Source organism: Montipora capricornis, chromosome 8 (assembly GCF_036669925.1).
Source record: "Montipora capricornis isolate CH-2021 chromosome 8, ASM3666992v2, whole genome shotgun sequence".
In the NCBI taxonomy this organism is placed as follows: domain Eukaryota; kingdom Metazoa; phylum Cnidaria; class Anthozoa; order Scleractinia; family Acroporidae; genus Montipora; species Montipora capricornis.
This window is the reverse complement of record NC_090890.1, coordinates 9,721,644-9,749,551: the sequence shown is the minus strand read 5'-3', so window position 1 is coordinate 9,749,551 and position 27,908 is coordinate 9,721,644. Positions and strand designations below refer to the sequence as shown.

Sequence of the window (27,908 nt, the reverse complement as noted above, 5' to 3'; positions counted from 1 at the left end):
TGAGACTGGTTATAGCCAATTCGGCGCTACGCGCCAAGTTAGCTTTTTACCATCTCATATCCAAGGGGCACTCATGGAATAATTGTTAATTAAGCCATTCACACCTCAAACACCCTAGGACGTCTGGCGTTAGACAGAGTAAAATCTATTAAGTGTTACTCTCAGGGGTCAATGGGTTAACTCTACAATCATCCTTTCTTGTCATTTCTTTGTCTGGTTCAACTCACAACAACATTTAGTAAATCATATGACCAAAACAGAAAATGCCTAAAGACTCTGCAAGTTAACTATGTTTTTCAAAAGTTTTTAAGGTATCAGCATTCACAAAATCTGTAGCATGGATTTACAAAAAAATTTGTTTCTCAAAAAAATTTTGATGTCATAACTCCCTCCCTTGATACACTTTTCAAAATATCAGTTCCATGTTTTGTCTGAATAGAAATTCCATGCTACAGTTTACGAAAAATGATGGGACGGTTCCCAAGTGGTGAAAAAGACCACCTCTTCCTTTCGTTTCCTGAGAATTTTTACATGTTTGTCACTGAAACACGTGGAAGAGGACTGGCACTAGTCACACATTCACCTTCTGATTGAAGGGAAGTCAGATTTCCATATAAAAGCTTACTCCAAAGAAACATTCATGCAACCTTTCTGTAGGGCTCTTGACGAAAAAGGTTCCTTAGTAACCATTGTCTTTCTGTAGTTAAGAGGCATCCCTCTTAATATAGAAAATTGGTTTTGATTTCTTTTAATTTCGGCTATTGCCATTTTCTCTTTGGCAGGTTTCAGCCACAACTTCCAGTGTTAAACTAGTGGATGACTATGAGCCAGAGGATGATGTAAGAAGACAAATTAAACTACTTCTTTTTAAAATGAAGTCAAGGTTCTCAATAGGATTTGAAGCAGGCGTCTGCTGAACCTTAAGCGGCTGTGACAAATCAATAGGCCGTGAAAACTCAAAACTAGTGGGGTCTGAGGGCATACTCCCCCAGAAAGTTTTGAAGTATTGAAGCTCAGAAATGCAATTTCCAATTTTCAAACTGAAGATTATTTACGATTATTTTTCTTACAGCTACATCATCAAATTTTGTCAGCTTGTTTGAAAATTAATCGTATTGAAAAAAATTTGAATTGAATTGAATTAAATTGAATTATTTCACTGCAAAGGGCTGGGCTCAAGTGAATGTCGCATACCCGGATGTTGAAAACATGGCGGTTGTTACGTATCGAAGCACCAGCAACTTTAGTGTTATATATATATATATATATATATATAGTACAAGATATGACAAGAGAAAAGCAAGTAGAATGTAAAGTAAGCGGCTTTAAATCCCAAAGTAGGCAGTGATCAATCGCCAGGTGCCGCCTTCTATTGAGAACCCTGCATGAAGTACTATCATCCAGGTGAGTGTGGTCGTGAGAAGGACTGTTTATGATGATGACAGTGACCAACCTTTCGACAACCTGAGCAGAGGTCATCTTCAGAGTCAAAAGATGAAGTGATTGGTCCAACCAGAGTCAAGTGTTGATGTGATTGGTCCAATCACAACAACAACCAGGGTGTTTATACTATTTCATGAAGTTATGGAAATCACTTGCCTTGCAAGATGACTTCAGCTCAGGTTTACCAAAAGTCAAGGGATGTTTTCGTGATACCGGGGTGACCTTTGCACCAGTGTGAGCTTACTCAGGTTCCCTTTCTTACATGTAGCTCTGTATTTGTTTAAATGATGCCTCCCAAAAATGTCATGCTGGGGCAACTTGCACCAGAACAAAAATGTCGTTCCAGTGGGAAATCTTGCAACCGTATAATGTAAACGAGGAACGATGACCACTCGTTCCAGTGTGAAATCGGCCTCTTAGTGGGCTGGAACAGGAAGCGCATGGGTATTTTTCCAGTTTGGATTCACACCGCGTCATCATGTAAACATGGTACGAAATCAAGAAGTCACCCCGGTATGAAACTTGTGCCGGTGCCAGTTTTCTCAAGAAAACACCCCCTCAGTAAAATGTCATACTAAACAGCCCTTCTCAGGACTACATTCACCCACATGATCATACTTCACTTACTTTCAATTTTCCCAGCAAAATGTTTCCTGAGAGGGGAAATTCTACATCTTATTATAGGAACAAATTATTATTTCAGGATCATGAAGGGTATTCCAAGGTGCGAACAAACTCAGCAATCCACATAAGAGTTTACAAGAAACCACTGACTCCAATCTGAAATGAGCAGTGTATTGGAAGAAGCCTCAAAGAAAGTTAAATGTACATGACTATCTAAAAAAAGTCAAATGTTACATCACGTTTTGGCTTGGTGTATTAAGAATTATCGCAAAGAAGGAACCAGGGTTTTTTGCAACATCTTAGAGATTTATCTCTGGAGGAGTATCACCAAAGTAAGCCAATACACTTGAGGAGATAAAATTGGTGTTGACTAAAATTAATATGTAAGTGGTAAGTACGCTGAATATAATACTTACCATATAACACACAAACTACAGAAAAGTTTACTGTTGTTATAGTAAAGACAATGAGCAAAGTAGACAATGGAAAAATCTCATCTACTCCAAGTCACTTCACTACTGTAAAATTTATTAAACTCTGTGTGGTAATATTAAAGCAAAAATGTGATTGCAGCTCACACTTGTATGGTTAATACAAAATGTTATTAATTGTTATTGCCAAGTTCCTTATAAACATACATTTGGTATTAGTCTTATCATTAATTTGAAATTCATTTGTATTTTATATAATTACCGTATTTACTCGAATAAGCACCGCAGCACTTATTTAATTTTTTGCGCCACAAGTGCGGCGCTTATTCGAGGGCGACGCTTATTTAAACACTGTACTAGACAAATTTACTTTTTCTATATTTTTATTCAACGGTACACTTTCTATCTTTTAATTTTCCTATGGACTGATACTAAACTGATAGTAAATCTAGAATTACGAGAGAAATTCATGCGGTGAAAAAAACCTGTTGTCAACAATTTACAACGTTCAGTTTACATCAGAGCTTCGCATAGCAAGTATTCTGGAAAGAGAGCTTACCGCCCGAGCAGAGAAATACAGTCACTTTGAACTAAAGAACATCACATTTAATGAAAATAAATTGCCGATGCTGTTTTAAAATTGTTTTATAGTGTTTTTCCTGGTTATACGGAATTCCTTGAACAAGCACCGCGTCGGCGGTGCGACGCTTATTCAAGCTCAGCGCTTATTAACTTTTTTGTCCCAGATGCGGTGCTTAATCGAGGGCGGCACTTATTCAAGTAAATACAGTATGTCTAATTCAGCTCTAGAGCTGCAAGTGTCTAACTTGAGTAAACTTGAGTAGGATCTAAAAACCAAACCATGTCCATCACTTTGCTGAGAATCTGCCACATAAATAAATTCATACAATTGAAGATGGTGCCAAATAAAGCTGTGGGGCCAACGTCCTCATCAGGAGTTAAACAAGATTCTTTGGCAGAGAAAGCCTCCATGAATAAAACATTATTGATCATTAGTAAGCCTGCTACTGTTGGGTGTCATGCACAGCTTGTTGACTTGTGATCTCCAGCATGTGGATTGTGTATAAATCAGAAAGGTTGGAGCCTCCAATGTTACCTTCACTAGCACCAAATTCCTTGAGGGGGATTTCGACTCCGTGAAGTCCCCACTTTTTCAAAAGATCTTCAATTGAGCGACTTGAACTACATATCAAAAGAAATAGTAGAATTAATTTTATGATATATAGAAACATCAATATGACTGCCACAAAAAAATGAATAAAATAACATTCATATTATCTGTTGAAGGGACAAGCAAATTCCACACCTATTCTATCGAGTTCCGTAGCAAGAGTCAAACCCATGGCAATCACTATATGCGAACAAGTACAATCAACAAGTCAGTGAATAACCTGCTATCAGATAATTCACTAGTATGTGGGCTGTACATGAATTGCCAAGGCCTGCAATTTAAGTTAATTTCAAATCACACTTTGTACAGGGGTTTCATTAAAAATTGAAGCTGGTGACTAGTTTGAGTAATCGACTGTTGTCATTGTCAAAATGAATTTTAATGTTACAGTACCACTCAAAGGTAAGTTGACAGTCTTGACTCAATCTTTGAAACTTGATTCTCGCATTGCAAAGGTCGAGACGTTCCAGTTTCGAGACTCAACTCGCAAGTCGCAAAACTGGACGCGAGACTAGATTCTCGAAATTTTTTGAGAATCAAGTCTCGAGTCAAGTTTTGCAACTCACGAGTGACTGTCAACTTAACTCTGAATGAAAGGGTAGTTTCTAAAGAAACTGTGGTGCTGCGTCGGTGGGGAAGTAGTATACAAAAATTTGGTTTTATCAACGGAGTTGATAATGTAAATTGGCCACCGTACAGAGATTCTAAAAGCTAAATGGTACTCCAGCTGAATGCTGAAAGCTGAATGGTACTCCAGGTTTGAAAGAATCTCTCTTTGCTTACTGACCAGTTTCGGAAAAAAGTAATCAATTCTCCGCGTGCAGTAGCCAGTGCTTTTCGTCGGCGGTTGGTGCTTATCTGTATATGTTTCAGGTTTGAAATAAAAACACTTCTGGTTGCCATCTGTCATTTTACTAAACTGAGATGACCTTTAGCTGTGTACTACTCTGTACATGTATATAAAATGGGGTTTATGTGACATGCATAATAATCAAGGTTATGACAAGTGGAACTGGCTAAGGCAATTTCACTTGGCAAACCTGAATTATTTTATTGTACATTGTTTTCAGAAATCAACTGAAAAGAGTACTATCACACCAATGTTCCAATATTCAAAGGGAAAAATTAATACACAAAGTAATAACTTTGACCTCCATCGTCAATAATGTATGGTGCTCACAATCTGCATATTTTAAAAGAATATTCAGTTTCCAAAATTCCCAGAATTACCTGTGGATTCTTAGCCAATCAGATTCAAGACAGTGCAAAAAAGGATGGAGCTGCATGTCATATCCAAATTTTTTAGCAGATGCAGGCATTGGGTGTTATCTGACGTTGACTTTATTCAAGATATTTTAAAAGCTTTTGACATTTATAGGGTGTACTCTTGTCAGTGATTTTGGCATCCTTCAAAGTCATTGTGGTGTAGCTTGATATGACATTATTCTTGCAATTATAATTTTGCTTTTTAGGGTGTACTGAGGCATTGGTTCATTTTGGAATACTATTTAGCCAAATTTGCTTATAACTTTATAGCATCACTTCTGATTCAACTGCCACTGGAGTGCACTTGGTTGGCTAGCTCAAATTATGTGGTACATCCAAACCAGTTTTATTACATGAAATAGCACACCATGCAGTACAATAACTATTGTATCAGATTTATTTTTCTGACATTAATACCTTCTTTCTTGATAAGTAGTCCAGAACTTTGCCTTGTTCATATTCCTCTCAATGAGAAAAGACACAGTGGCAAGGATGTCATCAAAATCTATATCACAGAAAATTAGAACATAACATGAAACAACGAAACTTTGTACAACACTTGACAAGTCCTATTCTAATGCCAAAGTACCTTTTGTGTCATAGAAGCAATCCGAACCAATAATGATGTCAGCTTTGGGAAGCTTAAAAATATTTGGGGTGAACTGTCCCCAGGTGATTCCTATAACTTTTACTGACTTTTGGCCATTTGCATCACAGCTCCGCTGACAATTTTCCAAGCATTTTGGGTATTCTTCCTTGTCTGTCAGAATGACATCTGCTCCACACAGTGAAGCAACCACTCCTGGAAGAGACGTCCCTGCACCAATCTGCTGGTCAAAATGATAATGATATTTAACAATGTATGCCCTCCTTTTTGCCAACGGTAACCTGCACCCTACAGTAAAAGGCTTTAACGAACCACTAACTGAAAACACCCCTACCCACAAAACTGATTCTAAATAAAACAAAAACAGCCACAAATAGAAGGACTCGCCAAGTATGGTGATGCTACTGAATCCTGTGCATGCACCAAAAGTAGGGGAAGACCAACCTACTGGTTAACCCATTGACACCTCAAACGTCCTACATGTAGGATGTACTAGGACGCCCCCAGTTGGGGAGTGAAATCGTCTGGTGTTAAACAGAGTAAAATCTATTGAGTCTTTCTCCCAAGGGTCAATGGGTTAATGGACGAGACATGATTCTAATAGTCAAAGCCTTCAGATGTCTGGTGAATATAGTATTAAAGGGAGGCCCTAACGAGGGAATATTAATATTCCAAAGGAAAACCCCACCTCGATTATTTGCTTTCCTTTTACATGTTCTTTGTTTTTCCATATGAACTGTGCAAGGACAGGCGCCGCTGGCCATGTGAACATTCCATACTGAGGGTCCACGATCTGAAAACGCAGAAGGATTTAACGGAAGTGAAAGATCGGGGATGTGCAATATTTATCCCATCAGATCCCTTCTTAATAGGAGTAGAAAACATTAAACACTTTCGAACTATACCTCTGGTATTCGCACGTTTATTCCACTCCTACCAGAATCGTCTTGGAAGGAAAACTCCCTTTGAACGTGCATAAAACTCTCCTTCCTTGGAATATATTTGATCAGGCGATGCTGAAAATTGCTAGGCGTTACTTTGTCATTGAGGAAGACTTGGTAACTAGTCACCAAGCTTTGACTTATTAAGTCGGGAGAATAAACGTAGTCATACACCAAGCACTTACCTTGTGTTGCGTGTTGAGTGTTGTCTTTCCCGAAAGTGTGTTTAAAAATTTCGTGTTCTTGTTGTCCTTGTTGTGAGTTTGTGGTTCTGTAACTGGTTTACATTTGCGTTAATTTAACGTTTGCGTTGCCTGTTGTTTCTTCGTCTGACGTCTTGCTTGTTTTGTGTCGTGTTCGTCTTGTAAGTTGTATCAGTTGTATGTTGGTAACACTAATCTCATTAGTTTATCTGACGCACTTATGTGCGAATGATTCGTATTTTCTCAGTACTCACAACAGCCTCTCGATGTCGGTTGTCTTTACTCATATGACACCAAGCTGTTGGTGAGTGATTTGAACCGTTGACCAGAAGAGGAGTCAGCTGTTGTCTTATTTAATAGCTACTTTGGTTGATGATGACAAGTAGATCTGAAACCAACTTACATCACAATTATCACTATAAAATTAAAACTAAATTACTATCATTTCAAATCCTTTGAAACTCGTGAATTGCGAAGACCCTCAAACTACAGGTGCCTTCAAAGACTTTTCCTGAACCTGTAGTTGTAGCGAATGCGAACCATTATCCATACATTTGAACCATGCGGTTGATCCACAGACGGGATCAAAAAACGGGCCGTTGTGTTAATTTTCGCCGTGATAACTTTTTCTTATGCTAACCTTCAACCTGAGTATATTCTTAAAATTAGCCCTTAGGAGGGGCAAAGTCGTCCCAGTTTTAGAGCTGTGATCTGCTTCTTGTGTCTGCCTACATGGCGTCCAAGCTCATTGTTTGTAAAATGCAATCATTCATGGTCACATTTATAAGGATTTCTGTGGGAATCATGGTAATTGATTCGTGGAGGAAAAAGTCAGTGGCAAAAATCCTGAATTAAAAAGCCTAACTTTATTGTCAATGTGTAACTTACGCTATTTAAGAGAATTTTTCTTATTTCCCGGTCGCAATTCGATGTTGGACTAGCATCCCATCAAGGGGGGAGTATAAATACTCCTAGTCGCTTCATGCTACTGAAACCGGAGACAAGCGCCGGCCTGATGATCCTTCTGGCTCTTAAGCAGAGACTTTTTTTCTTTTAATTCGACGTCCAACCGAGTCAGTCTCGGCCGCAACGATACCACGTGCATCGGTCTTCGTGCCAAAATCCTAAACCGCTATCTTTTTCATCTATATCAGTCGGGCGAACTCTTCGCACCGTTGAGTCAATTGTTTTTCACGTCTCGATTGCCTCACAAAATACGTTTGACGAGAAAGTTCGCAGCTCGACTGACATTGAAGGAAGTGCTAACGACATACCGTAAATTCGTTCCGTTCATGGGTTTAAGGACGGAGCCTACCATTAATATTGCGCATACGTTCTGCGCGTCTCAAGATACTAAGGTTTCCCATTGGTGGTGCTTACTTATACAGGAGTATTTTTGCGCGGTTTAAAACTATGCGGAGAAAGTAGAACTTAGCAAGTGCTCTTGATATCCAAAAAAGAAAACTGGGTGTAACCTCGCATTTTTCAGAGATAATTGAGCTTCAGTTTGGAAAAGAACACCATACATTGCTTTGTACTTTAAAGCTTTTTACAAATATTGTTGATTAACAGGAGCTCATCAAGATGAGCTCCTGTGATTAATTATCTTTGAAAAATGCGTGGTTACCCCCAATTTTCTTTTTGGATTTGAATAACACTTGTTAAGATCTGCTTTTCCCGCATAGTCAGTAAACCGCGTAAAAATACCTTTGAATTGGTAGGTACCTTGCTTAATGATACCATACACGCGCGCCTTTTGCAATAAACCAGTTCGGGGTTTCAAGAAACGAATCTACGCGTTGGGATAAAAACAAGCGCCTAGGTCCCAAAGCGAGACCTGGTACATTTCCATTCAAATGGAAATGAATTGCGTATTGTTATGCAAATCAAACTCATTTCCCTTTCAGAAGTTGAGCACCAAGACTCACTTCGAAACCGAGACAAACAGCAACTGGGAAATGGCCCATTAATGAAAACGCACAGTTAGAAATGGAAACTGTCGCCTGAAACGCATAAGGGAGGCCATGAATGACAGATACGACGTTTCAGCTAGTTCATGATGCGCGTGTGCTAATCAAAGAGTATAAATGCCGCCAGCGGCGGATCAGGCAGCTTCACACAAGATAAACACACTAAATAGAATACATCAAGGTGGCAGAAAACCAGAATGTGTTGCTTCCCTTCTCGTTTTTCCTTGGTTAATGAGATAGTGGCATCCATCATCAGAAGGCTACTGCCTCCATATGCATGCAGTAGACATGTCAGAACCATAATATTGCAAAAAACTGTTCTAGATTTGTGGTTAAGACCTCTCATTTCATTGTGTCGATATGAAACGCAGCCTACAACGCATCCTTACTGCGTTTATGGTCTCTTGAGGGCATGAAATAATCCTAAATGCAGTTGCAAGTTTGCACTTGCTCACCATCGCGCAGAATGCCGCGACACATCCGGGACTTAATTCCACAGTCAGAGCGAAAATTCAAATTCGATCTGGTTGCTCGATAGCTAAACAATAAAGAAAATGACCACAAAAAGGCCGAAGACGCACGTTTTTAGAGATTGCCTGCTTCGTACTTGTGTTTCGTGGTGGTTATCATACGGCTTTTGTAGATGAGATATTGATGGATTAAATGAGACAATTTTCAAGATCTTACGAATCGCGAATTTAGTCGTTTTTCTCCTCTGAATTTGGTCTATTTTAGGGAAAATACTGTAAGAGGAAAAATTTGGAGCTGGACTTTTCTCCCTTTTAAGTGTCCCTTTATAACGGTTATCATATGGCTTTGAATATTTGTTGTTCAAGGAAGTTTCATGCCAAGTTTTAACGGAAAATGATGGTTACAAGCGGTCGTTCTATTCAACTTTCGAACTCCACAGCTGACCTTCTTGCCTTCCTGCTCTTCGGAAACAAGAAGAACAATAGAAAGGACGCATCCCTTTTACCCGACTACAAGTAGCACAAAGTAAAATACATTTTTCAACTTATCAAGTGAAGCTATGATCCTCGCAATTATGAACGCAATTTTTGCAATTGAGTAAATAAGCCTGACAAATTCAGGACTTCAACGGGGTTTGAAGCCGTGACCTCGCGATACCGGTGCGACGCCCTAACCAACTGAGCTATGGAGCCACTGACGTTGAGAGCTGGTCATTTGTGGATTCCAATGTTCCCGTGAGGAATGAATCAACGATGAAATGATATATGAAATGGATCATATATGAACTGCGGATATGAAATCAAGTGAAGCTTGAGTTCCTCACGGGAACATTGGAATCCACAAATGACCAGCTCCCAACGTCAATGGCTTCACAGCTCAGCTGGTTAGAGCGTCGGACCGGTATCGCGAGGTCACGGGTTCAAATCCCGTTTAAGTCCTGAATTTCTCAGGCTTCTTTACGCAATTGCAAAAATTGCGTTCATACCTGCGAGGATCATAGCTAACATATATATATGATCCATTTCATATATCATTTCATTTTCAACTTAGTAGTCAAGTTAAGTCGGACGAGTGAAGAAGACGAACTCAGAACACTCCCTGTTTTTTAAGGTGGCTCAAACCAGTTTCAACACTTTCAAGAGACCTTGTTATTAGAAGGATTGACACTACAACACTTTATCACGTAACAGCAATGTTATGGTACCATGTGAAACATCAATTATTGCTAAACAAGATGCAGTCATTTTTGTGACGTAACAAGTTACCATGACAACAACAAAGCCTTGCAAAAACACCGTATATTTTGGCTTCAGTTGCTCATATCTGAAAAACGAACTCGGTGACCCCAATTTATTATGGCACAGAAGTGATCAGCAGGCCAAGATAAAACTCTCTGCAAAGTTAAAAAAAAAGCTGTGAAACGGATTCAGAGCTACCTTTAATTCTCAATTATTAAGGTGGCTCTGAATTCGCTCCACAAATTTTTTTTCAACTTGGCAGAAAGTTTCATTCTGGTATGCTTATTACATTTCAAGAATAAAAAATGGGGGTCACCGAGTTCGTTTTTGAGAAATGAGCAGCTAAACCCGAAATGTTGGGTGTCTTTGCAGGGCTTTCCTGTTGCCACGGTAACTTTTTAAGTCACAAAAATGACCGAATCTTTTTCAGCAACAACTGGTGTTTGATATGGTACCATAACATTGCTGTTAAGTGCAAAGTGATGCAGTGTCAATCCTTCTAATAAGAACGTTTCTTGACCCCCTATTTTTTTTTTGCCTTTTTGGCAAAAGTAGATCATTACCTTTCTGCGTGGCAAGTTTAAAAAAAATCTGTAAGTGGGAATATTTTGGGCGCGAACGTCCTTAAGGTGGATGAACACAGTTTTTGATACCTACGTTTCATTTACCTTTTTCTCCAAAACCCTTGATCCTTTGGCCGCCAAAAATGGTAGCAAGCAAGTTAACAACACGAACTTCGAATTTTTGTAGTTAAGCTGACGTATGTGCCGTTGCCAAGGCCTTTAAAATCGGTTTTGTTTATTTGCAGAAAATCTGGTCGTTTTTATTATTTTTATAATTCGCATGCAACAAGATTGTGAAAATGCTCACAAGTTAACACTATTTTGATAATAATTTGACAGAGATCTTTAATTATCGCTTGTTGAAGGTTCACTAGAATATCTAGGATTTCCTTTCTCAAAGTTCAATTTTTTTCAATACTCCAGTTACTTATTTCCTAAAGTGTTTTCGTGCCAGATTTCGTTAAATTCTAACGAGTGATTCTCGAGAAATAGGCGTATTTCCGAGAAAGCTATTCCGCATTCAATCGCAAGTTTAACTGAGTTTTTTCGATAACAAAGAAACATCTGCGAATTGCGGAGTTCTTTGCATCGTTACCTCTTCTAACATACATTTCTCATAAAAGACTAAAACCATCAAAACACTTTGTTCAATTACGAGGAAATATAGTACAGATAGCGGAAGCATTGAGCAAATAAAATGATTGCTGTATTCAGTGAAGCCATGTTTATTTTTTTGCAATCCTTGCGCGCGCTGCATTGCGTTAGCAAGAGCGCGCGCGAAAATTGTGTTTGGCCACCTTCTACCCAATTTTTGTTGAATACTAAATTGCGATTCGATCACGAAAACTGAAAGCGAACTGTTTCGAAATAGGTGCCTATATACATTGTAAATCAATCGCAAACTCAAAAATGCTGTTCCTTGAAAAACTAGAGTTTCTATTTTGTTATTATTTTTTCAAACACGTCCAGTAATTTTTTTTTACAACAGAGCGCTTGCCACATGTGTAGGTGAATAAGGTTTATGTCTAACGTCCTTTTAAGCCCTGTGAAAGTGTGCTTTCCAAGGACGGTGCGGTCTACTTCTGACACTGGCTCAGGAACACTTCCGCTTCCTTAATTTCCTGCCATTAAAACATTTTTGAAAGATCGTGTTTTATGACCTTTTGTCGTTTGAAGACACCCTTCTTAAACATATTAATTGTTACCCTTTCCTTGGGCATCACGAGCCTGCAGCGCAATCATAAGCGCAAGAAAATTATCCATTTTTTTGCTACGGGACCATGGCGTGCAAAAGATGGGAGCTGAAGGCAGAGGCTCTTCAGACTCTTAAGGAACAAACGGAATGGCTTCTTGCTTAAGACAAAAAAAAATCACTCTAACAAGTGAGGTAAACCAGATTTATTGATGTTATTGGAATTAGGCACAGATTGTGTGTTGAGACATTTAACTAATCAATCTCCTCTGCTCTGAAAGCACCACAACGATTCGGAACGGCCATCCGTAAATAGCGTCTTTTTTACTTATTGATAAGATCGCGAAGAGGTAACTTGCATTTCTCCGAACATGTCTTGTACGAGGAAGTGAAGGGTGTTGGCCACAGTCCCATGTGTGTGAAGCGTAGGCGCTCATTCAACTTGGTGAATTTGAGGTAAGTTTCTTTATTACGCACTTTTATAAATAAAGGGCAAAATTACTGAGCGCTGATTGGCTAAGACAGAGGGCATTTTTTCTTAATCGAGGGCAGTTTTGGTAGGGCTTGATTACCTGTCAATGATTGGTTAATCCGTTGCATAGCAACGTATAAATTTTGCCCTTTATTGATAAACAAGTAATCACACGAGGCCGAGTACTATTAAGGATTAATTGCACTTGTGTTTTGGAAATTTTCCAATATACATATCAGTGTATCAGTGACAAGTACGAAATTGCACATGTACTCTGTGAAGTAAATTTGCTTCAGTAGAGAAACCTATTTCCTTGCAGCCACTTGAAACAATTCTCTTAAATTTCATTTCAGCCTGATATTGCGCAACTAGTCTTGCAACGCCTCTGACCTGCCCTGCCATTAGCAAGAAAGCTTTCCTTTTATTTCAGCGAACATAGCATACAACCACAGCATGGTGATGTGTCATCGAACGCAAGGAATACAAGACTTCGGTCGACAGCTTGATGCGTTCCTATGCGTCACTTGCTGTTCTGTCCTGTTACCCAAAGATCCCTGGATCAGCTGTTTCTCAATATCTAACTGACTGCTGTAAGTCTTCAAGTGCAAAGATGATAGGCTTTTAACCGGATCGAAGGAAATGGACTCTTTGTTAGAAAACACTTGCGCGCTTTGAGGCCGCATCTTCGCGATTTTTTCCCGCGCTTGCTCAGGAGTGACCATGATCTTATTTTCGGGCGCTTTCAACGGCTCAGCCACAGAAGTTGTCCATCCGCGCTTCCCTGGTGGCAGAACCTGGGTGCGGTATGCAGGTGCAGACCGGCTGCGTGTTATAACCTGCGATCTCCTGTTTTCTATGAGTGAGGGCGATTTAGGATGAGAGCGCGTAAGTTTAGTAATTATCATACTAGTTCTCAGGTCTCCATCAACCTCAGTCGGAATAACGTCATTGCCTGTTAACTCTCTTGATCTGCGGAAAGTTGCGGCTGGCGACGACCTGGGACGGAATTTCTGCTTCTGCACCTCGTGCGCTTGCAAAATCCTTTGCACGTGCGCATTCACACTGCTTAAGGTGCTTTCGTTGTGTTTGATTCGTGGAGGAGCGCTTGCAATTCGTTTCTGTGAACTGCCTGGTGGAGCAAGACATGTTATGTTCAGGTCAAATGTTGGCGTCTTAGAGCACGAAGGAGGCCTCGAAGGCAGACTGTCCCGCGTGTCGGCACGCATCAATTTGTGCGCACGAACATGGGAGCGCGCGAGTCTTCTTGGCGGGGTTTTACCGTAAATGTCAAGGTTTCGTAGTCCTTCAGGTCGCTCAGGTTGCAAGGTGTAGTCCCACTGCACAGACTCAAAGTTGAATATCAAAAGGTTGCTTAGTGTGTTGACAATCATCCTGAAATAATATCAATAATAAATGAAGCAAAATGAACATTGTCACGTGACAATTGTCCCTGCTAGGATTAAAATTGTCTGAATAGTGGATTCTCGAAATTATAGTGAATGAACTTCCTATTACTAATTCTAATGCTAAACACAGCCAGTACTGTATGGGGCAAAGGCTCTGATACCAAGAAAATTCCTGTCACTAATAAGCAGTACACAACCTTATTCAACTGACCTATCTCCTGAAGCTCTGATCGTGTTGATGGCATCATTTTTACTATTCCCGCGGATAATTCGCAGACAGTCACCATTTAACAGGTTCCAAACGCGCAACTGGATAAAAGTAAAAGGAGCATCGTGTAAATAAGTTGGCAGTAAGAAGCGCAACAGTGAATTTTATAAAAGGTAAACAAACCTTCCCGTCTGCAGAGCCCGTTACCACTCGGCAGTATAAGAACTCCAGACAGAGAACTTCCCTGAAAGTAATAAGCAATGGGGAACATGAGATAAAATACCATCTCTTTTGCAATTAAAAAAGAACTGGTAAACGCACAAAACTTGTAACGTCACGTTAGCCAAGAGGCGCGTTCTTAGTATTCGTTTTAAATTTCCGGGTTAGGTATCGAATGGAGAGACAACGCTGACTCCCAAAACAAACTAAGGAAATCTGGGTACATCATTCAGGGGTTGACCTGACGTTCAGGAATATCAGAACGATTGATAGTTTCCTTTTCGTTGGTCCATCTTGAACATCAGGACTGGTCTATGTTTTATTTATTTTTACTTTTTTGCGTCAACGTGTTGGACCCGAGAGGCCGGAACAAGCGAAAATGGTTATTCTTTGACCAAACGGTATTCCCAGTTCAGATTTTCATCTCTCCTTTCAAGTAACCGAACTTCTGACAAGTAAGGTTTAGTTCCGTTTCCAAAAAAGTACGCTAAATCTCAGTGGTAAGACGATTTGTATATTGGACGTGGACGCCGCGAAAAGTCCCAACAATAAACATTTTGCGAACTCAGTTCGCACAAGAGTCCCAACAGACCAATCTTCATTCCCTGGGTCCAGGATAATTTTATACGCGAGGGCTCGGAAGACAAATTGGACATGTGAATGTTTGCCTAGCGCGTGCGCACCACAAAGATTTCATCGTCCAATAGCTAAGGCTTGTCGCATTTCAAAAAAAAATCCCACACTCAACGTTAACAAAGATGTTTTAACTTACTTAGGATGTCTAAACGCTTGCAGGCATTTCTTGTGTTTTCCTATCGCACTCCACGCCATGGCGTAACAATCCAAGCTGCCTGTTACGATGTGATAGTCGTCAAATTTTACACTCGTGATCGCTCCATGATGACCGTCAAGGGACTGCAAACAACACAAATTATGCAAAGTTAGTTAGTAAAAGCATATGGCCGAAAATGGGCAGCGTGAGTTGGCACTCGAAGTGAAACAAGCAATGGTCTGTTTTTACGTCACTAATTATATAAAGGCCCGCAACACAAAAACAATAATTCTTAAGACTGAAAGAAATAAATGTATGTTTGAAGTGCTGGTTATACACGAAAGCGAGAAGTCGGTGATGCTCGAACTTATCTGGACAATTCAAGCAAATGCCTCTTATAGAAATTTGGTTTTATCAACGGAGTTGATAATGTAAATGGACCACCGTACAGAGATTCTAAAAGCTGATGTTTCGAGCGTTAGCCCTTCGTCAGAGCGAATCGAGGAATTATGGGTTACGTGTAGTTTTTATAGTAGAGTAGGAGCTACGCTATTGGTGGTAACATGGCAGCGTGAAAAGTAGGAATATATTAGTTAAATGAAAAGCGTTCGTTAATACCGTGAGGATTAAGGGTGCCGATTTGGAAGATGAATTTTTGTTCTAGATTCTTGCGGCTTTCCGTCGTACCTAGATGTAGGGAAAGGCCGCAGATAGCCATGTGTTTTTTGGAGTAGTTAGGGAGATTAAAATGACGAGCGACTGGCTTAGATGCATCTTTGTCATTCTTCTCAACATCGCGAAGGTGTTCGCGGAATCGGTCACCTAGTCGTCTACCTGTCTCGCCAATGTATAATTTATTACACAACGTACAGGTTATGCAATATAACCTGTCTCTTATAGACACCCGAATAATTCAGGTGGCTTCAAATATACGTTTATTTCATTCATCGACACTGAGTGACTTCATAGCTCAGTTGGTAAAGCAATGCACCGGCGTCACAGAGGTCATGGGTTCGAATTCAGGGATCCGTTTCTCGAAGGTCCCGAAACTTTACGGGGCATTTTCGGGTCTCACAATTCCCTTTGTATCTCAAGAACGGAGAGGATTTAAATCGTCAAACTTCACAGTAATTTTTCTTTTTGTTACTTTGAAAACATGTCAAAGGATCGGGTTTCCAAAACAAGCGGTTGCCAGTTTCATAAATGGCTTTTCGGGCCCGAAAAGATATCGGGACTTTCGAGAAACAGGCCACAGGAGTGGAATTTTTGAGACATAAAACAGTAAATCCTCTTCACTTCAAATCCTTTCGATCCAATCCAGTTCGAGGGAAATTTACACTGTGCAACGTGAACGAGGTGGCTTAATAGCAAAATTCTTCAGGTAGCAGAAAATTTTATTTAAAGAAATGTTTTCTGCAGTAGTCCTTCTGAACTTCTCATAACTTCATTTTCTCCCTAAAACGGCTAATTTCATTCTCAAAGTTTTTCAAAAGTTATCTTGCATGATTAATACCTTTAGAAGAGATGCTTGTTCAATGTCCCAGACTTTAACTTTCCCTCCTTCACATCCACTCACAACAAGTGCATCTGATACCTTAAATAGCAAACAAAAAAGTCGACTCAGTTGGCAGTAAACAAACGTGGCTTTTTTTTGGTACAAGTAAAGGTAATTTCTAACCAAAAGCCCATATTGACCTTCTCTCGGGCAGTGCAGTTTCAATTTTTTATCCGCACGCGCACAACAACCGGAAATCAAATTTGTATAAGTAATCGCATGGCGCCGAGTAAAATTAAGGATTAGTATCACGCGTGTTTTCAGAAGTTGCTGAAATTGCCCAAGTTGTGCATCAATGGTAAAATGTTCTGTGACCATTTTTGTCGAGCTGCAAGATGCCTGCTACGCCGGGCGCCATGAAAGAGTGATTTCGGAACTGGGACCAAATTATTCCAACTTGCTCAAGTCGTTGTTAGTGGTTTTTAATACAGTCCTGTTACCGTCACAGTGTCTCTGTTGCATAAGATTTCATAAACATTCTTTATTTTATGAAAAACTCATTTTGGAAAGTATACCTTGTACAAATTGCTTATTTCTACAAGGTGATTTAAAGGCTTGTTGGATCGCGAATTTTAACTTTACAATTCAAATAAAACAAAAGCACTCAATAGTGACCCGATCGGAACGAAGAAACCAGTTGGCTATTGACAAAGCGAGGTAAAGGCAAATTCGCTCGAGAACCGAGGACCTCTCCTGTTGGAGATTATAGCATCCACATGCAAATCAAGCATTCTAACAACTGGGCCAGACCGCCTCCATTTTAAAAAGAGCTGCAAGAGCAGATAAAAGGTAATAAAAAAATTGCACTTACATGAACTGTTTGTACCACGTGCCTATGACGAAATGTCCGCCGGCACTTGCCTGTAGTAAAATTCCACACTGAAAACAATTATGGTTTGTTTTTTATTAGCAAACACACAAACTAATTTGGTGTCAATTTGAAAAAGGCCCGGTAGGTAAGTTAACTAGACCTACGTAATCATTGAGATCAGGGGCCCGTTTCTCGAAAGTCCCGAAAACTTTTCGGGCCCGAAAAGCCATCTGTGAAATTGCCAACCGCTTGTTTTGGAAAGCCGATCTTTTAACATGTTTTTAAGGTAACAAAAAGAAAAATGACTGTGAAGTTTGACGAATTAAATCCTCTCCATTCTTCAGATACAAGGGGATTGTGACACCCGAAAATGGCCCGTAAAGTTAAGGGACTTTCGAGAAACGGGCCCCAGGGCCGTAGCACGGTAGCAGGCCCGGAAAAACTGAGGGGGCACAAAGATTTTAGCAACTTGTATTTTGAAAGTTGGGGGTTTGGGGTTCGGAGGACGCATTGTAGGTGTGTAAGCCCGTTCTTTGTAGGGGGAGGGACTGGAGGCATTGGTGTGACCCCCTTCCCCCCCCCCCCGCCCTTCCAATGAAGATATTTGAAAACGAAACACCAGAAAGTGTATTTTCCAGCACTTTGGGCCTTTAAATTTCAAGGGAATGGTTGCTTGGCTGATTTTTTCTATCCCCAAGTAGAGATAGCTGGGAACCAACTGCTTCAATAGACTCAACAGCAGCATCATCCTTAGGGAAAAAAGTGGAGGGGCGCCCCCCCCCCCCCCCCCCCCCGGCCCCTCCCCTTGCTACGGCCCTGGAGATTGCTTAGACTTCAGACGCTGATTTAGTCTCAGTACTTGTACGTTCTTCCAATTATTACGTCTAAGCAACGACTTTAACGATAAAGAAGTGCTTAAGGTATGGTTTGCTTTCTTGAATTGATTATTTCCACGTTCAGCATACCAAGTTTTATAGGAAAATTCTTATAATGACAGAGTATATCCTGCTGCTGGATTGTGTCCCTTGGATTGCCTTCCTTTCTTTGTAGTGAAATTAGCCCTATACCTTTGCCTCCTCTTTTAACATGACAAAAGAACCTGTGACCGGTGGCTCAGTTGGTTGAGCATCGGGCTGCCATGCGGGAGGTCGTGAGTTCGACTCCGGCCGGACCAACACTCAGGGTCTTAAAATAATTGAGGAGAAAGTGCTGCCTTTGTAATTACACCCGCAAATGGTTAGACTTTCAAGTCTTCTCGGATAAGGACCCGTCTCACAACCCTGCAATGTTCATAAACTCTGTGGGACGTTAAAGATCCCACACACTAGTCGGAAAGAGTAGGGCATGTAGTTCCCGGTGTTGTGGTCTGGTCTTTCCTTCAGCAATGTGGTCGGCTTGGCGTAATCTTCTGAATGGACTCCTGACCGATGAGACCACATAACAGCAAAACAGACAGTAGTCAAATTGAAGGAGTCCAAGTGCTGAAACTGGCAAAAGTTGCCTCGCCCGAAAAGCCTGCACAAGGTGCGAATGCGAGCGGAAAAAAAGCTTTTCCAAAGCTCGCGCGCTTCAAACCCCTCTGAGTGCACCCATTAATGTCTGTCATGTAGCATGAACTGAAGAAACTACAACAAGGGCTAATTTGATTGCAAACCAAGAGGATAAAAGCGCTATTTCGAAATGCGTGCCCCGAACTACAGCAACTAGCGACGCATTTGGGTATTTATACCTTTTACACTCTTGTCTCTCGAGCCAGAAGCCAAAGTGTTTCCGTGCAGCGAGATGCAAAGTACAGTACCTCTGTGTCTATAGGAAATAAAAGGAAATGTAAGATAACTATAAAATTAACTAACATCAGTAACAATATCTTCGATCAAAGTTTACTTAATTTATTAGTATTTTCTATCTCGTTAAATCAGAAGGTAGAAGGAGCAATCAGATTTTCCTCGAGCATTCCCAAGTCGCCAACGACAAAACGATACATTTCTTCAATGTTAAAAATTTACATATTTTTCGCTTTGACCGTTCTTAATGATAACGGTATTCAATGTACGTTTATCTTTTAACGCATTTTCGTCTAACATGTACACTACATTATGTCCGTTCTTTCCCGTCCTCGAAGGGTTAGCTTCGAGTCGCGCTGACCATGCAAGGCATCACCACAAGAGTAATTTGCAGATACACATTGACCTACCCTCTAAATATACACTTGCAATTGCCTCTTCCTATGTCCCAGCATCTGTCGAAAGGACAAAGAGCCGATTGAAAGAGAGAGAAAAGGAAGAGAATGGTGAAAGGTCATGAGAAACGAGGCAAAAAGTCGGGGTACAAGAGACACGAGACAAAAACGGAAAAGAAAGAGAGAGAGAAGAAAGAGCCAAAAAACAAGAGAGGGAAGGAAGCAGAAGAGGAATGCACAATTCTATAACTTTCTTTATTTCTCCCATTCTTAAGGCGCTGTTACACATTGTGCAAGTTTCGTGCAACTCCATAATAAATATGGTGAGAGAAATTGCACGAAACATTGCCCAATGTAACATACCTTGCAACGGCCAAAAACGTTGCGAGACGAAGCCGCGGAAAGTAACATTTGGTTCCACTTTCCGTAACGGTTCGCGCAACGTTGCAACGAATTTTTCAACATAACATTGGTCCTGCAACTTGCGTCGCAATGGTTTGCAGCACCAGCCAATGAAAATGTTCCTTTAACCTCGTGTAATCATCGAAAACGAGACAAGTCGCACGAAACGTTGCCAAGTGTAACACATGTCAAGCAAGTTCTTTCGCCATGTGAGATTTTTTGACGCAACCAATTGCGAAACAAGATACTTGCAAGAAACATTATCGAGTGTAACAGCGCCTTAAAGAAAGCTGTTGTCGCCACTTGGCTGTTTTTTAACACTCTGACATGCCTAGCATTACAATAAACCCTTTTCACGAAGCCTTTCAAATACCCTTGACATGTACAGTTGAAGTTTCCAAATGTAACGTACCGTATTGAGGTGTCATATCCACCACTAAGCACGATTCCTCTCTTCTCTGATACATAAACGCAGCGGACAGATCCAGCATGTCCCTGGATTATCCTCTCGCACTTCCCTGTGGATGCATCCATAAGTCTCACTCGTCTGTCAAAAGACCCAGATACCACCAGTCGTCCTCCACTGAAGTTTGCGCATCGATTTGGATCCTCCCTTTCACGAAAAAATGTTAGGATACCATCAATATTAGACAAGACAAGACAAGAAGCCGACCAAAGTGGAAGGCAACCCGAAAGCTTCTTTTTCTTTAGCTTCTGCCGTAACTTGGGGTGGGCATTACTCCAATCCCGTTGCATGCACAACTTGTCACCAGTAACATCGTTACCCGGGGGGGATGGGGGGGGGGTACTCCCTTATAAGGGCTTAATGGGGACGTGCGGCCAGCCAGGGTATGTTTTTCGGAATTTTTGTCTTGAACAGGGTATCGAATTTATCATTTTTTGTCTTAATCAGGTATCGATTATCAATTTTTGTCTTAAACTGGGTTAAATGTCTTAAACAGGGTATCAAAAAATGGGAATTCTGTCATAAAATGGGTAGGAAAATCAGCGATATTTGTCTTAAACAGGGTCAGGGTATGAGAGGCCGCACCGCACCTCCCCAACCAGGGATACATCGAGTACCCCCCCCCCCCCCCCCCCGGGCATCGGTACTCATTTTACCCATCACGAATGGATGGAAAGCTGAACAGACAAACAGACAGACAGACAGACAGCCTTTATTTTAGCACGACGATAATAAAAGCTCAGAAAGCTATGCAGCTTATGGGGTCGTGAATGGACTTTGGAGTGCACCAGCTGGGATTCGAACTCGGAGCGCTGAGATGCAGTCCGCGAGCAATATCCACCACGCTATGTGCGCTCCAGACATCAATATTGAAGCGAGCACATTTTCCATTGGTTTGTGGTTAAAAGTTAAGGTATTGGGGTGAGTGAGGGAAAGAACGCACTTCTCTCAACCACTACCAATAACAGGACAAACACATGCGCATTGTTGATGAGATGATTCTCGGTTTCACAGATATTCCTTCCTTCCTACGAATGGTGTCAGCCTGTCAGGGCATAAATTAACCCACAAGTCAAACGTTAACTGCTGAAATTGAAGGCATTACTACAATGACATAAATCACACTCCACTTACATGTCTTGAAGCACCAGTACATTGTAAGCTCCACAATAAATGTTTCTTTCTTCCATTTCCACCTCCTTGGTTGCAATACCTTCATAACATTCTTTCAAGTGATCTCCTTGTAAGTCCTTCTGATATTTTCTGTCTCGATTTTGAGCTTTTTTGGCGTCTTCACCGAGTCCCAGAGGAACACACACAGTTACAAATTTTGCATATCTTGGATTCATGCCCTTAGCTGATGCTCCCTAAATTAAATCCAAATGTTATTGTTAAAAGTCTTTTTGTATCATTGACACAGTCAAATAGGCCATTTCCGAGTTCACGTCTGCCTCCTCTTCAAAGCAAGTCTAGGTGCGAAGTTTTTCATATGTAAATTGGAACAAATTACCATGATGATGACAAAAACTTCACACTTAGACTTGCATTGAAGAGAAGGCAGACATGATATTAGTTACAATAGAGTACCGATATTGGTCAGACTCCGGGATTCCTGCTTTTCAATGAACATAACGAAAACCGTATCATCAGATTGGTTATTCCTTTCCTGCTCACAACTGACAACAATTATCATGGCAATGGTAGACTCTGAAAATTATTATTGTTGAGCTTTCAACTAAATACCAGACGAGTATATGTTTGGTTTTCACTAGGCTGTGAGTAGTCTCCCAACTCTGAATGAAAGATTACTCTCACTGGCTTTTCTTTCATGTGCACCAGACTAGGTTGTTGGTATTATGGAGTGGGTTACCTTGAAATCTGTAGAGAATGGGTCATACGACAGGCTGTCACACAACAATCCATGCAGATTCCACGACGGAGTTGGCAGAAAAAGGCTTGGATTGAGGATGGTTTGCCTTCTCACCGTGAGCTTATCATAGAAGTAATTGTATAACATTGCTTCACATAATTTTGGTGGAAATTTGTTGAAAAATTAAAAACACAAAACAAAACTTATTTAACCCTTTAAGCCCCGAGGGGTTCCCCATTGACGAGTAAAATCGTCTGGCATTAGACAGAGTAAAATCTATAAGTGCCATTTGGCACTATCGGGGCTGAAAGGGTTAAGACATGTAGCTCTTTAAGTGAATGTGTTGTTATTAATAGATTTGTCAACCTGTTTTGTAGCTGGGGCAGAGGATGAATCCCTATAGCGTGTTTGGATATCTTGGCATGATATGTTGAGAAATGCTCTGGACTGAAATTATATGTTGGTGCAGTGACAGGAATTTGGAAATCGCTTCCCTTTTCAATTAACACTTATAAGATGCAATATATGGCTTTTGAGAAAAAGAAAGGTTTCCCTCAATGAAATAGTACAATAGCAATAAAACTAAACTGTACAAGATTATGGAATGACACAATAAATTAAATTGAATTGAGTAAAAGAAAAAACTAACTTAACATAATAACAACCTGCATGAGCATAATCTCCTCAGTCATTAGTTGGTGAACCAAATAATCTTGTTTAACTTCCTCTGCAAGAACTCTCCAATGTTTGCTCAGACACAGGCAGTTTGTTAAGCTGTTCTTGTCTAACATTCCTAAGATTCGTTTGGACAAGTGCACAGGTAAACACCGCAAGAAGTCTTTGTACTTTTCAGAACCTAAACCATCCAACATATGGGAGTCATCATCAACTCCGGATTGAGCCACATTCTCATCAGCATCTTCACCCGACATGTAGTCCTCACTAAAGTATTCCCGTTCAAAATCTGTCATTTCATTGGGACTCTTTCGCAGAGATTGTCTGGAGGGTGGAATTGAACGGGTCTGACATGGAGATATTGGACTACCAACAAAGCCTGCAGAGACTTGTGAACTAATGTCAGCACAGTCTGTTCCTCTTTGAGACTGTGATATTGATGTGCTCGACCCTTCACGGGTCTTTTGTTGGCTTAATTCAATATCATCACTACACAAGGAGAGAATGTCTGAAGCAGTGTCAGTATCCTGAATACCAGAGGTTTCTGTGTGACTTGCTGGTGACCTTATCAGCAAAGACTTGTTGCTTCCTGTTTCTGCAGTATTTTGGACAGTGTTTCCAGCCATATGACTCCACAGGGACATGTACTCATCATCATCTACAGGAAAAGAAACACAAAAACCTCCTCAGGCCCATATGTTTTGCATGCCTATAATTATCTAAATAATAAAAAAAAATATGCAATTATGAACCTTTTGTCCCTTTTTTTCTTTCTTTTCAATGTTCAGCTTACATAAAATAAATTAACCTTCATTATACTGATAATAGAAATAAGATAAAGGTTAAGTCTGCTACGAGCCTAGAAGGCCCATCAGGCCGGCGCTTATCTCCGGTTTCTGTAGCATGAAGCGACTAGGAGTATTTCTACTCCCACCTTGATGGGATATGCCAGTCCATTGCAGGGTTACCCCCAGCATTAAATTTGCCGGTACCCATTTATACACCTGGGTGGAGAGAGGCACCATGAGAGTAAAGTGCCACGCCTAAGAACACAACACAATGTCCCTGGCCAGGACCCGAACCCGGACCACAGTCTCGATCCATAGTTGAGCGCACTAACGATGAGCCCACTGCGCCTCCAATAGAAATAAGAATTATTAGTAATTGTCTTCCTCCCTCATCAAGCAAACATCAGTATAAAGATAAACAACAGACATTGCCTATCATGACAGAAAATCAGCATATGAAGTGTTTGCTACTTTGCCTTACCTCAGGTAATAAGTAAAGTTTAAGTAACATTTCAATCAGATGGGAACCAGTTATTTTGATCAAATTATACCAAATTATATCATCCTTTTCCCTTCCTTTGGCTTCCACTGAGGCACTGCCATATCATTCAAGAACAGAATTCCCCTTGTAGTCAGTACCAGTCAATTCATTATTTTAAACATGGTACACCTCTTGTACATCTCTTGTAAACTCTTAATCTAATATACCCTGCATTTTGCATGCAATAATCACCCCTCCTTGGGTTACTACACCAGTCATGCAACTCTTTGTTTTGCCTCCCTGGGATCAAAAATACAACCATCCTAGTCTCCCACACCAGCAATGAGGAATTTGATTGTTATGAGGAAGGGGTGGGAAAGGTAAACCTCATAGTTGATGTCTCAGAAGCCTTCAATCATTCGTCCCAGGTTGACTGAAAAGAGGCTTGCAATAGCTTTGCCCATGATTTTAAGGCATTTAAAATATGGAAGGTGTAGACTGCAGGTTGCAGGTGGTAACTTAGGGTTGCAGATCATTGTTTGATCATAGCTAAAACAACCCAAACCTTTACTAATGCAAACATTATGCGTAAATGCTATACTTTAGATAGTGTTAATAAGCCTAAGGTTAGCATTTTTGGAAAGGTATGGGTCGTTTCATTTCTGGTAAAACAATGACCTGCAAACCCCCACTTTACACCCTCTGTTTAAAATGTTTGAATGTATAACTTAAATTTCTGAATAATTTTGTCAAGTGTTCATAATAATAATAATAATAATAATAATAATAATAATAATAATAATTTTAATTATTAAAACTTCACAATAATTACTTACAAGATTAAGAAGGCTAAAAGAAATTGAATATTTACATAATTATTACATTCAATTATTTAAATTTTTCAATAAATAGTATTCTCATTAAAAAAAAAAAAACAATTCGATAAACCACAAAAAACTATATTAATATTTAACAATTATTCGCCGAAGGCGAAGTGATTATCGGTGAATATTCACCGAGACAAAGTCGAGGTGACTATTCACCGATAATCACTGAGCCTGAAGCGAATAATTGTTTTAGTATAAATACACAGGTGATTATTTCAAAAAAGAGAAAAAAAAAAACATTTCAACACGAAATCATCTTCACTTACAGTGGCAAAACGACTACTGGCAGCCATTTTGTCCATCGAGGTGATTATCGGCTGATAATCCGAGATAGCGAGCCAATGAGAGCGCGGGATTTTGTATAATCACCTGTGTGTTAAAATATAATAATAATAATAATAATAATAATAATAATAATAATGTCCATAATGTTCGCTTAGTAAAATATATTCTATATACAAGGCTAAAAGTTAAAAAACGAAAACGTTTGGTTTGAATATTTTAATTTTTTTTTAACTTTTAGCCTTGTATATAGAATATAATAATAATAATAATAATAATATAATAATAATAATAATAATAAATCATAATAACAATAATAATTATTATTATTAATTATTATTATCATCATTATTATTATCACCAACATCATCACATGTTATCAGATTCTCCACAGGCAACTCCCAAACACTTGTATTTACAGGATTTCCTTTTCCAGTGGCAGTTCACAAACCCCTGATCCATGTATTTAATAATAATTATTATTTATCCTAGATCCACCCCTGTAAATCACTATTCATTGGATAGTGCAATTGGTTCCACTGTGCTTTATCCAATGGATGACGTTATCCATCGTTTGGACTGAACGATAAAAACATATACACGAAATCGGAATTTTTTTTAGACTACCAGTCATACCAAAGGATATTTTAAAATCCTGTCTGGCGTAACCAGACTTCATTGTAGATTGTTTTATTTCACTTCTTTGGCCGAGGAACCAAACACATTCCTTATCTCTATTGTCGAAGCGATAAAAATACACAAACCTCTATCGATTAAACCATCTTCAACTGCTCTTTGCTTTCTTCGCTCTCTTTCACACAAAGCTCTGGTCCTTGTTGCTACTATGTGTAGGAGATGTGTATCGCACAACTGCATCAAACCCAACATATAATTCGCCTTGGTCCAATACGTACTCACAGAAAACCATTCCAAATAATTTTCCACAGTATCCAATAATTCGGTTTCATTCAAAGCGTGGTTCGTTGGTGGGCTTACGGTATCCACAATCAAACTTGGTTTGCTCCTCGATCGCATGTAAGTGAAGTCTTTATACTGGAAAGATTGTAACAGAGAAGTCACATATTCCGCCAAATCCTTGGAATCAAAACGTTGAACAAGACCCAAAAGATACTTCCTTTTAACGGGCTCCCCGCTGCGACAAAACCATGCTTTAGTTTGATTCAATTTGACTCCTAAACAGCAATTCTCACAAATTCCGCAAGACTTCACCGGGCTGTTCACGCAACGGAGTTGAGGAGCGCGACTGATACTTAATTGGTAAAGGCTAGAACTTCTTTCTGGCTGACGCATTCTTGGCTTCGAGAATATTTCTATGAGGAAAACAAGCATTAATCGATCAAACGGAATTCTGGATTTGGTAATTATCGATAAAAGGTTAAGTTTTGTGTTAACTGCTCTTTTGTTCGTTTCAACTGTTTCGGTCGCTGACTTGGTAACCTAGCAACTGATGGCGTGAAGACGCTCCTGTGACTCATCATGCAATCTTTCCTCCTCAATGTTGAGGAGGAAAGATTGCGTGACGAGTCACAAGAATGTCTGCGCAGGAGGCTACTTCTGACCGGCCAGACGACAAACTCTACGACGCCTTCAAATTAACACACTTTGAGGATGATATACACTCCTCCAGAAAAATGCGAGGGATTATCATGCAAGTTTTCCATTTTCTTTGCAACTGACGGGCATTGCTGGCCAGTAAGCATCCTAAACTATTTCCTCTTCCTTGAAAACCACATACTATCAAAAAAAAAATTATCAGTACAGTAAAAGGACGTAGAAAAACAATCCACTAAAGAAACACTTTTTCCATAAAAGTCACATCTTCGTGAATATGCTCTTGCGACTTCTAGGAACAAATAGGGATGAAACTCCAGAAGAAAAAATACTTTCCAATTAACTCATTTCCACCGATCCCGATTCAGGAAGGAAACCGACCCAAAATTGCAAAGCCGCAAATAATCACCCTCTTTCATTTATAGACACTCGTTTAATAACGATCTCTTTTTTGTTCATGGCAAAACCCATGTAAAATCCAAACGTTTTCTTCAAGTTTCAAATCAATGTGACTTTTCGCCTTGACAGACCGGTAAAAGATTTTGTTGCTCAATTAGCCCTTTTTTGTGTAATTAGGACACTAAGCCAACTATGTACGTTCAATTCCCCGGCAGACAACGGCCCTAATAAGGAGACCAGTCAAGGAAGGTCTAAACAGATAACTAGACACAACGAAAATAATTCCTTAACGTTACGTATGAAAACTGTGTAGAGTCCCCAGT

At 40.0% G+C, this 27,908-nt stretch overlaps 3 protein-coding genes across 3 annotated transcripts in view; 1 reads left to right on the top strand and 2 right to left on the bottom strand.

The window, feature by feature from the left end:
* LOC138014377 (ribonuclease P protein subunit p20-like) overlaps positions 1-4,028 on the top strand; it is a 6,634-nt gene extending 2,606 nt beyond the window's left edge. The window contains exons 4-5 of the mRNA XM_068861438.1: positions 783-839; positions 2,147-4,028. Of these exons, the coding sequence (XP_068717539.1) occupies positions 783-839; positions 2,147-2,227 (138 nt within the window). The 3' untranslated portion in view covers positions 2,228-4,028. The remainder of the gene's footprint in view (positions 1-782; positions 840-2,146) is intronic.
* On the bottom strand, positions 2,579-6,593 carry LOC138014375 (histone-arginine methyltransferase METTL23-like). Its single transcript, XM_068861436.1, has 5 exons — positions 6,469-6,593; positions 6,252-6,356; positions 5,546-5,783; positions 5,374-5,461; positions 2,579-3,701 (listed from the first exon to the last, which is right to left on the bottom strand). Exons 1-5 carry the CDS (start codon positions 6,538-6,540, stop codon positions 3,524-3,526), a joined length of 681 nt encoding a protein of 226 aa, XP_068717537.1. The 5' UTR covers positions 6,541-6,593; the 3' UTR covers positions 2,579-3,523.
* A 5,740-nt stretch (positions 6,594-12,333) lies between these two features.
* Positions 12,334-27,043, bottom strand: LOC138059270 (F-box and WD repeat domain containing protein 10B-like). The gene is made up of 12 exons (XM_068904837.1): positions 26,379-27,043; positions 23,167-23,834; positions 21,766-21,998; positions 20,578-20,778; positions 19,779-19,823; positions 19,314-19,390; positions 17,585-17,652; positions 16,732-16,812; positions 15,219-15,361; positions 14,411-14,471; positions 14,231-14,328; positions 12,334-14,005 (listed from the first exon to the last, which is right to left on the bottom strand). The coding sequence occupies exons 1-12, from the start codon at positions 26,962-26,964 to the stop codon at positions 13,078-13,080; spliced, it is 3,189 nt and encodes a 1,062-aa protein (XP_068760938.1). The 5' UTR covers positions 26,965-27,043; the 3' UTR covers positions 12,334-13,077.
* Between the last annotated feature and the right edge of the window lie 865 nt (positions 27,044-27,908).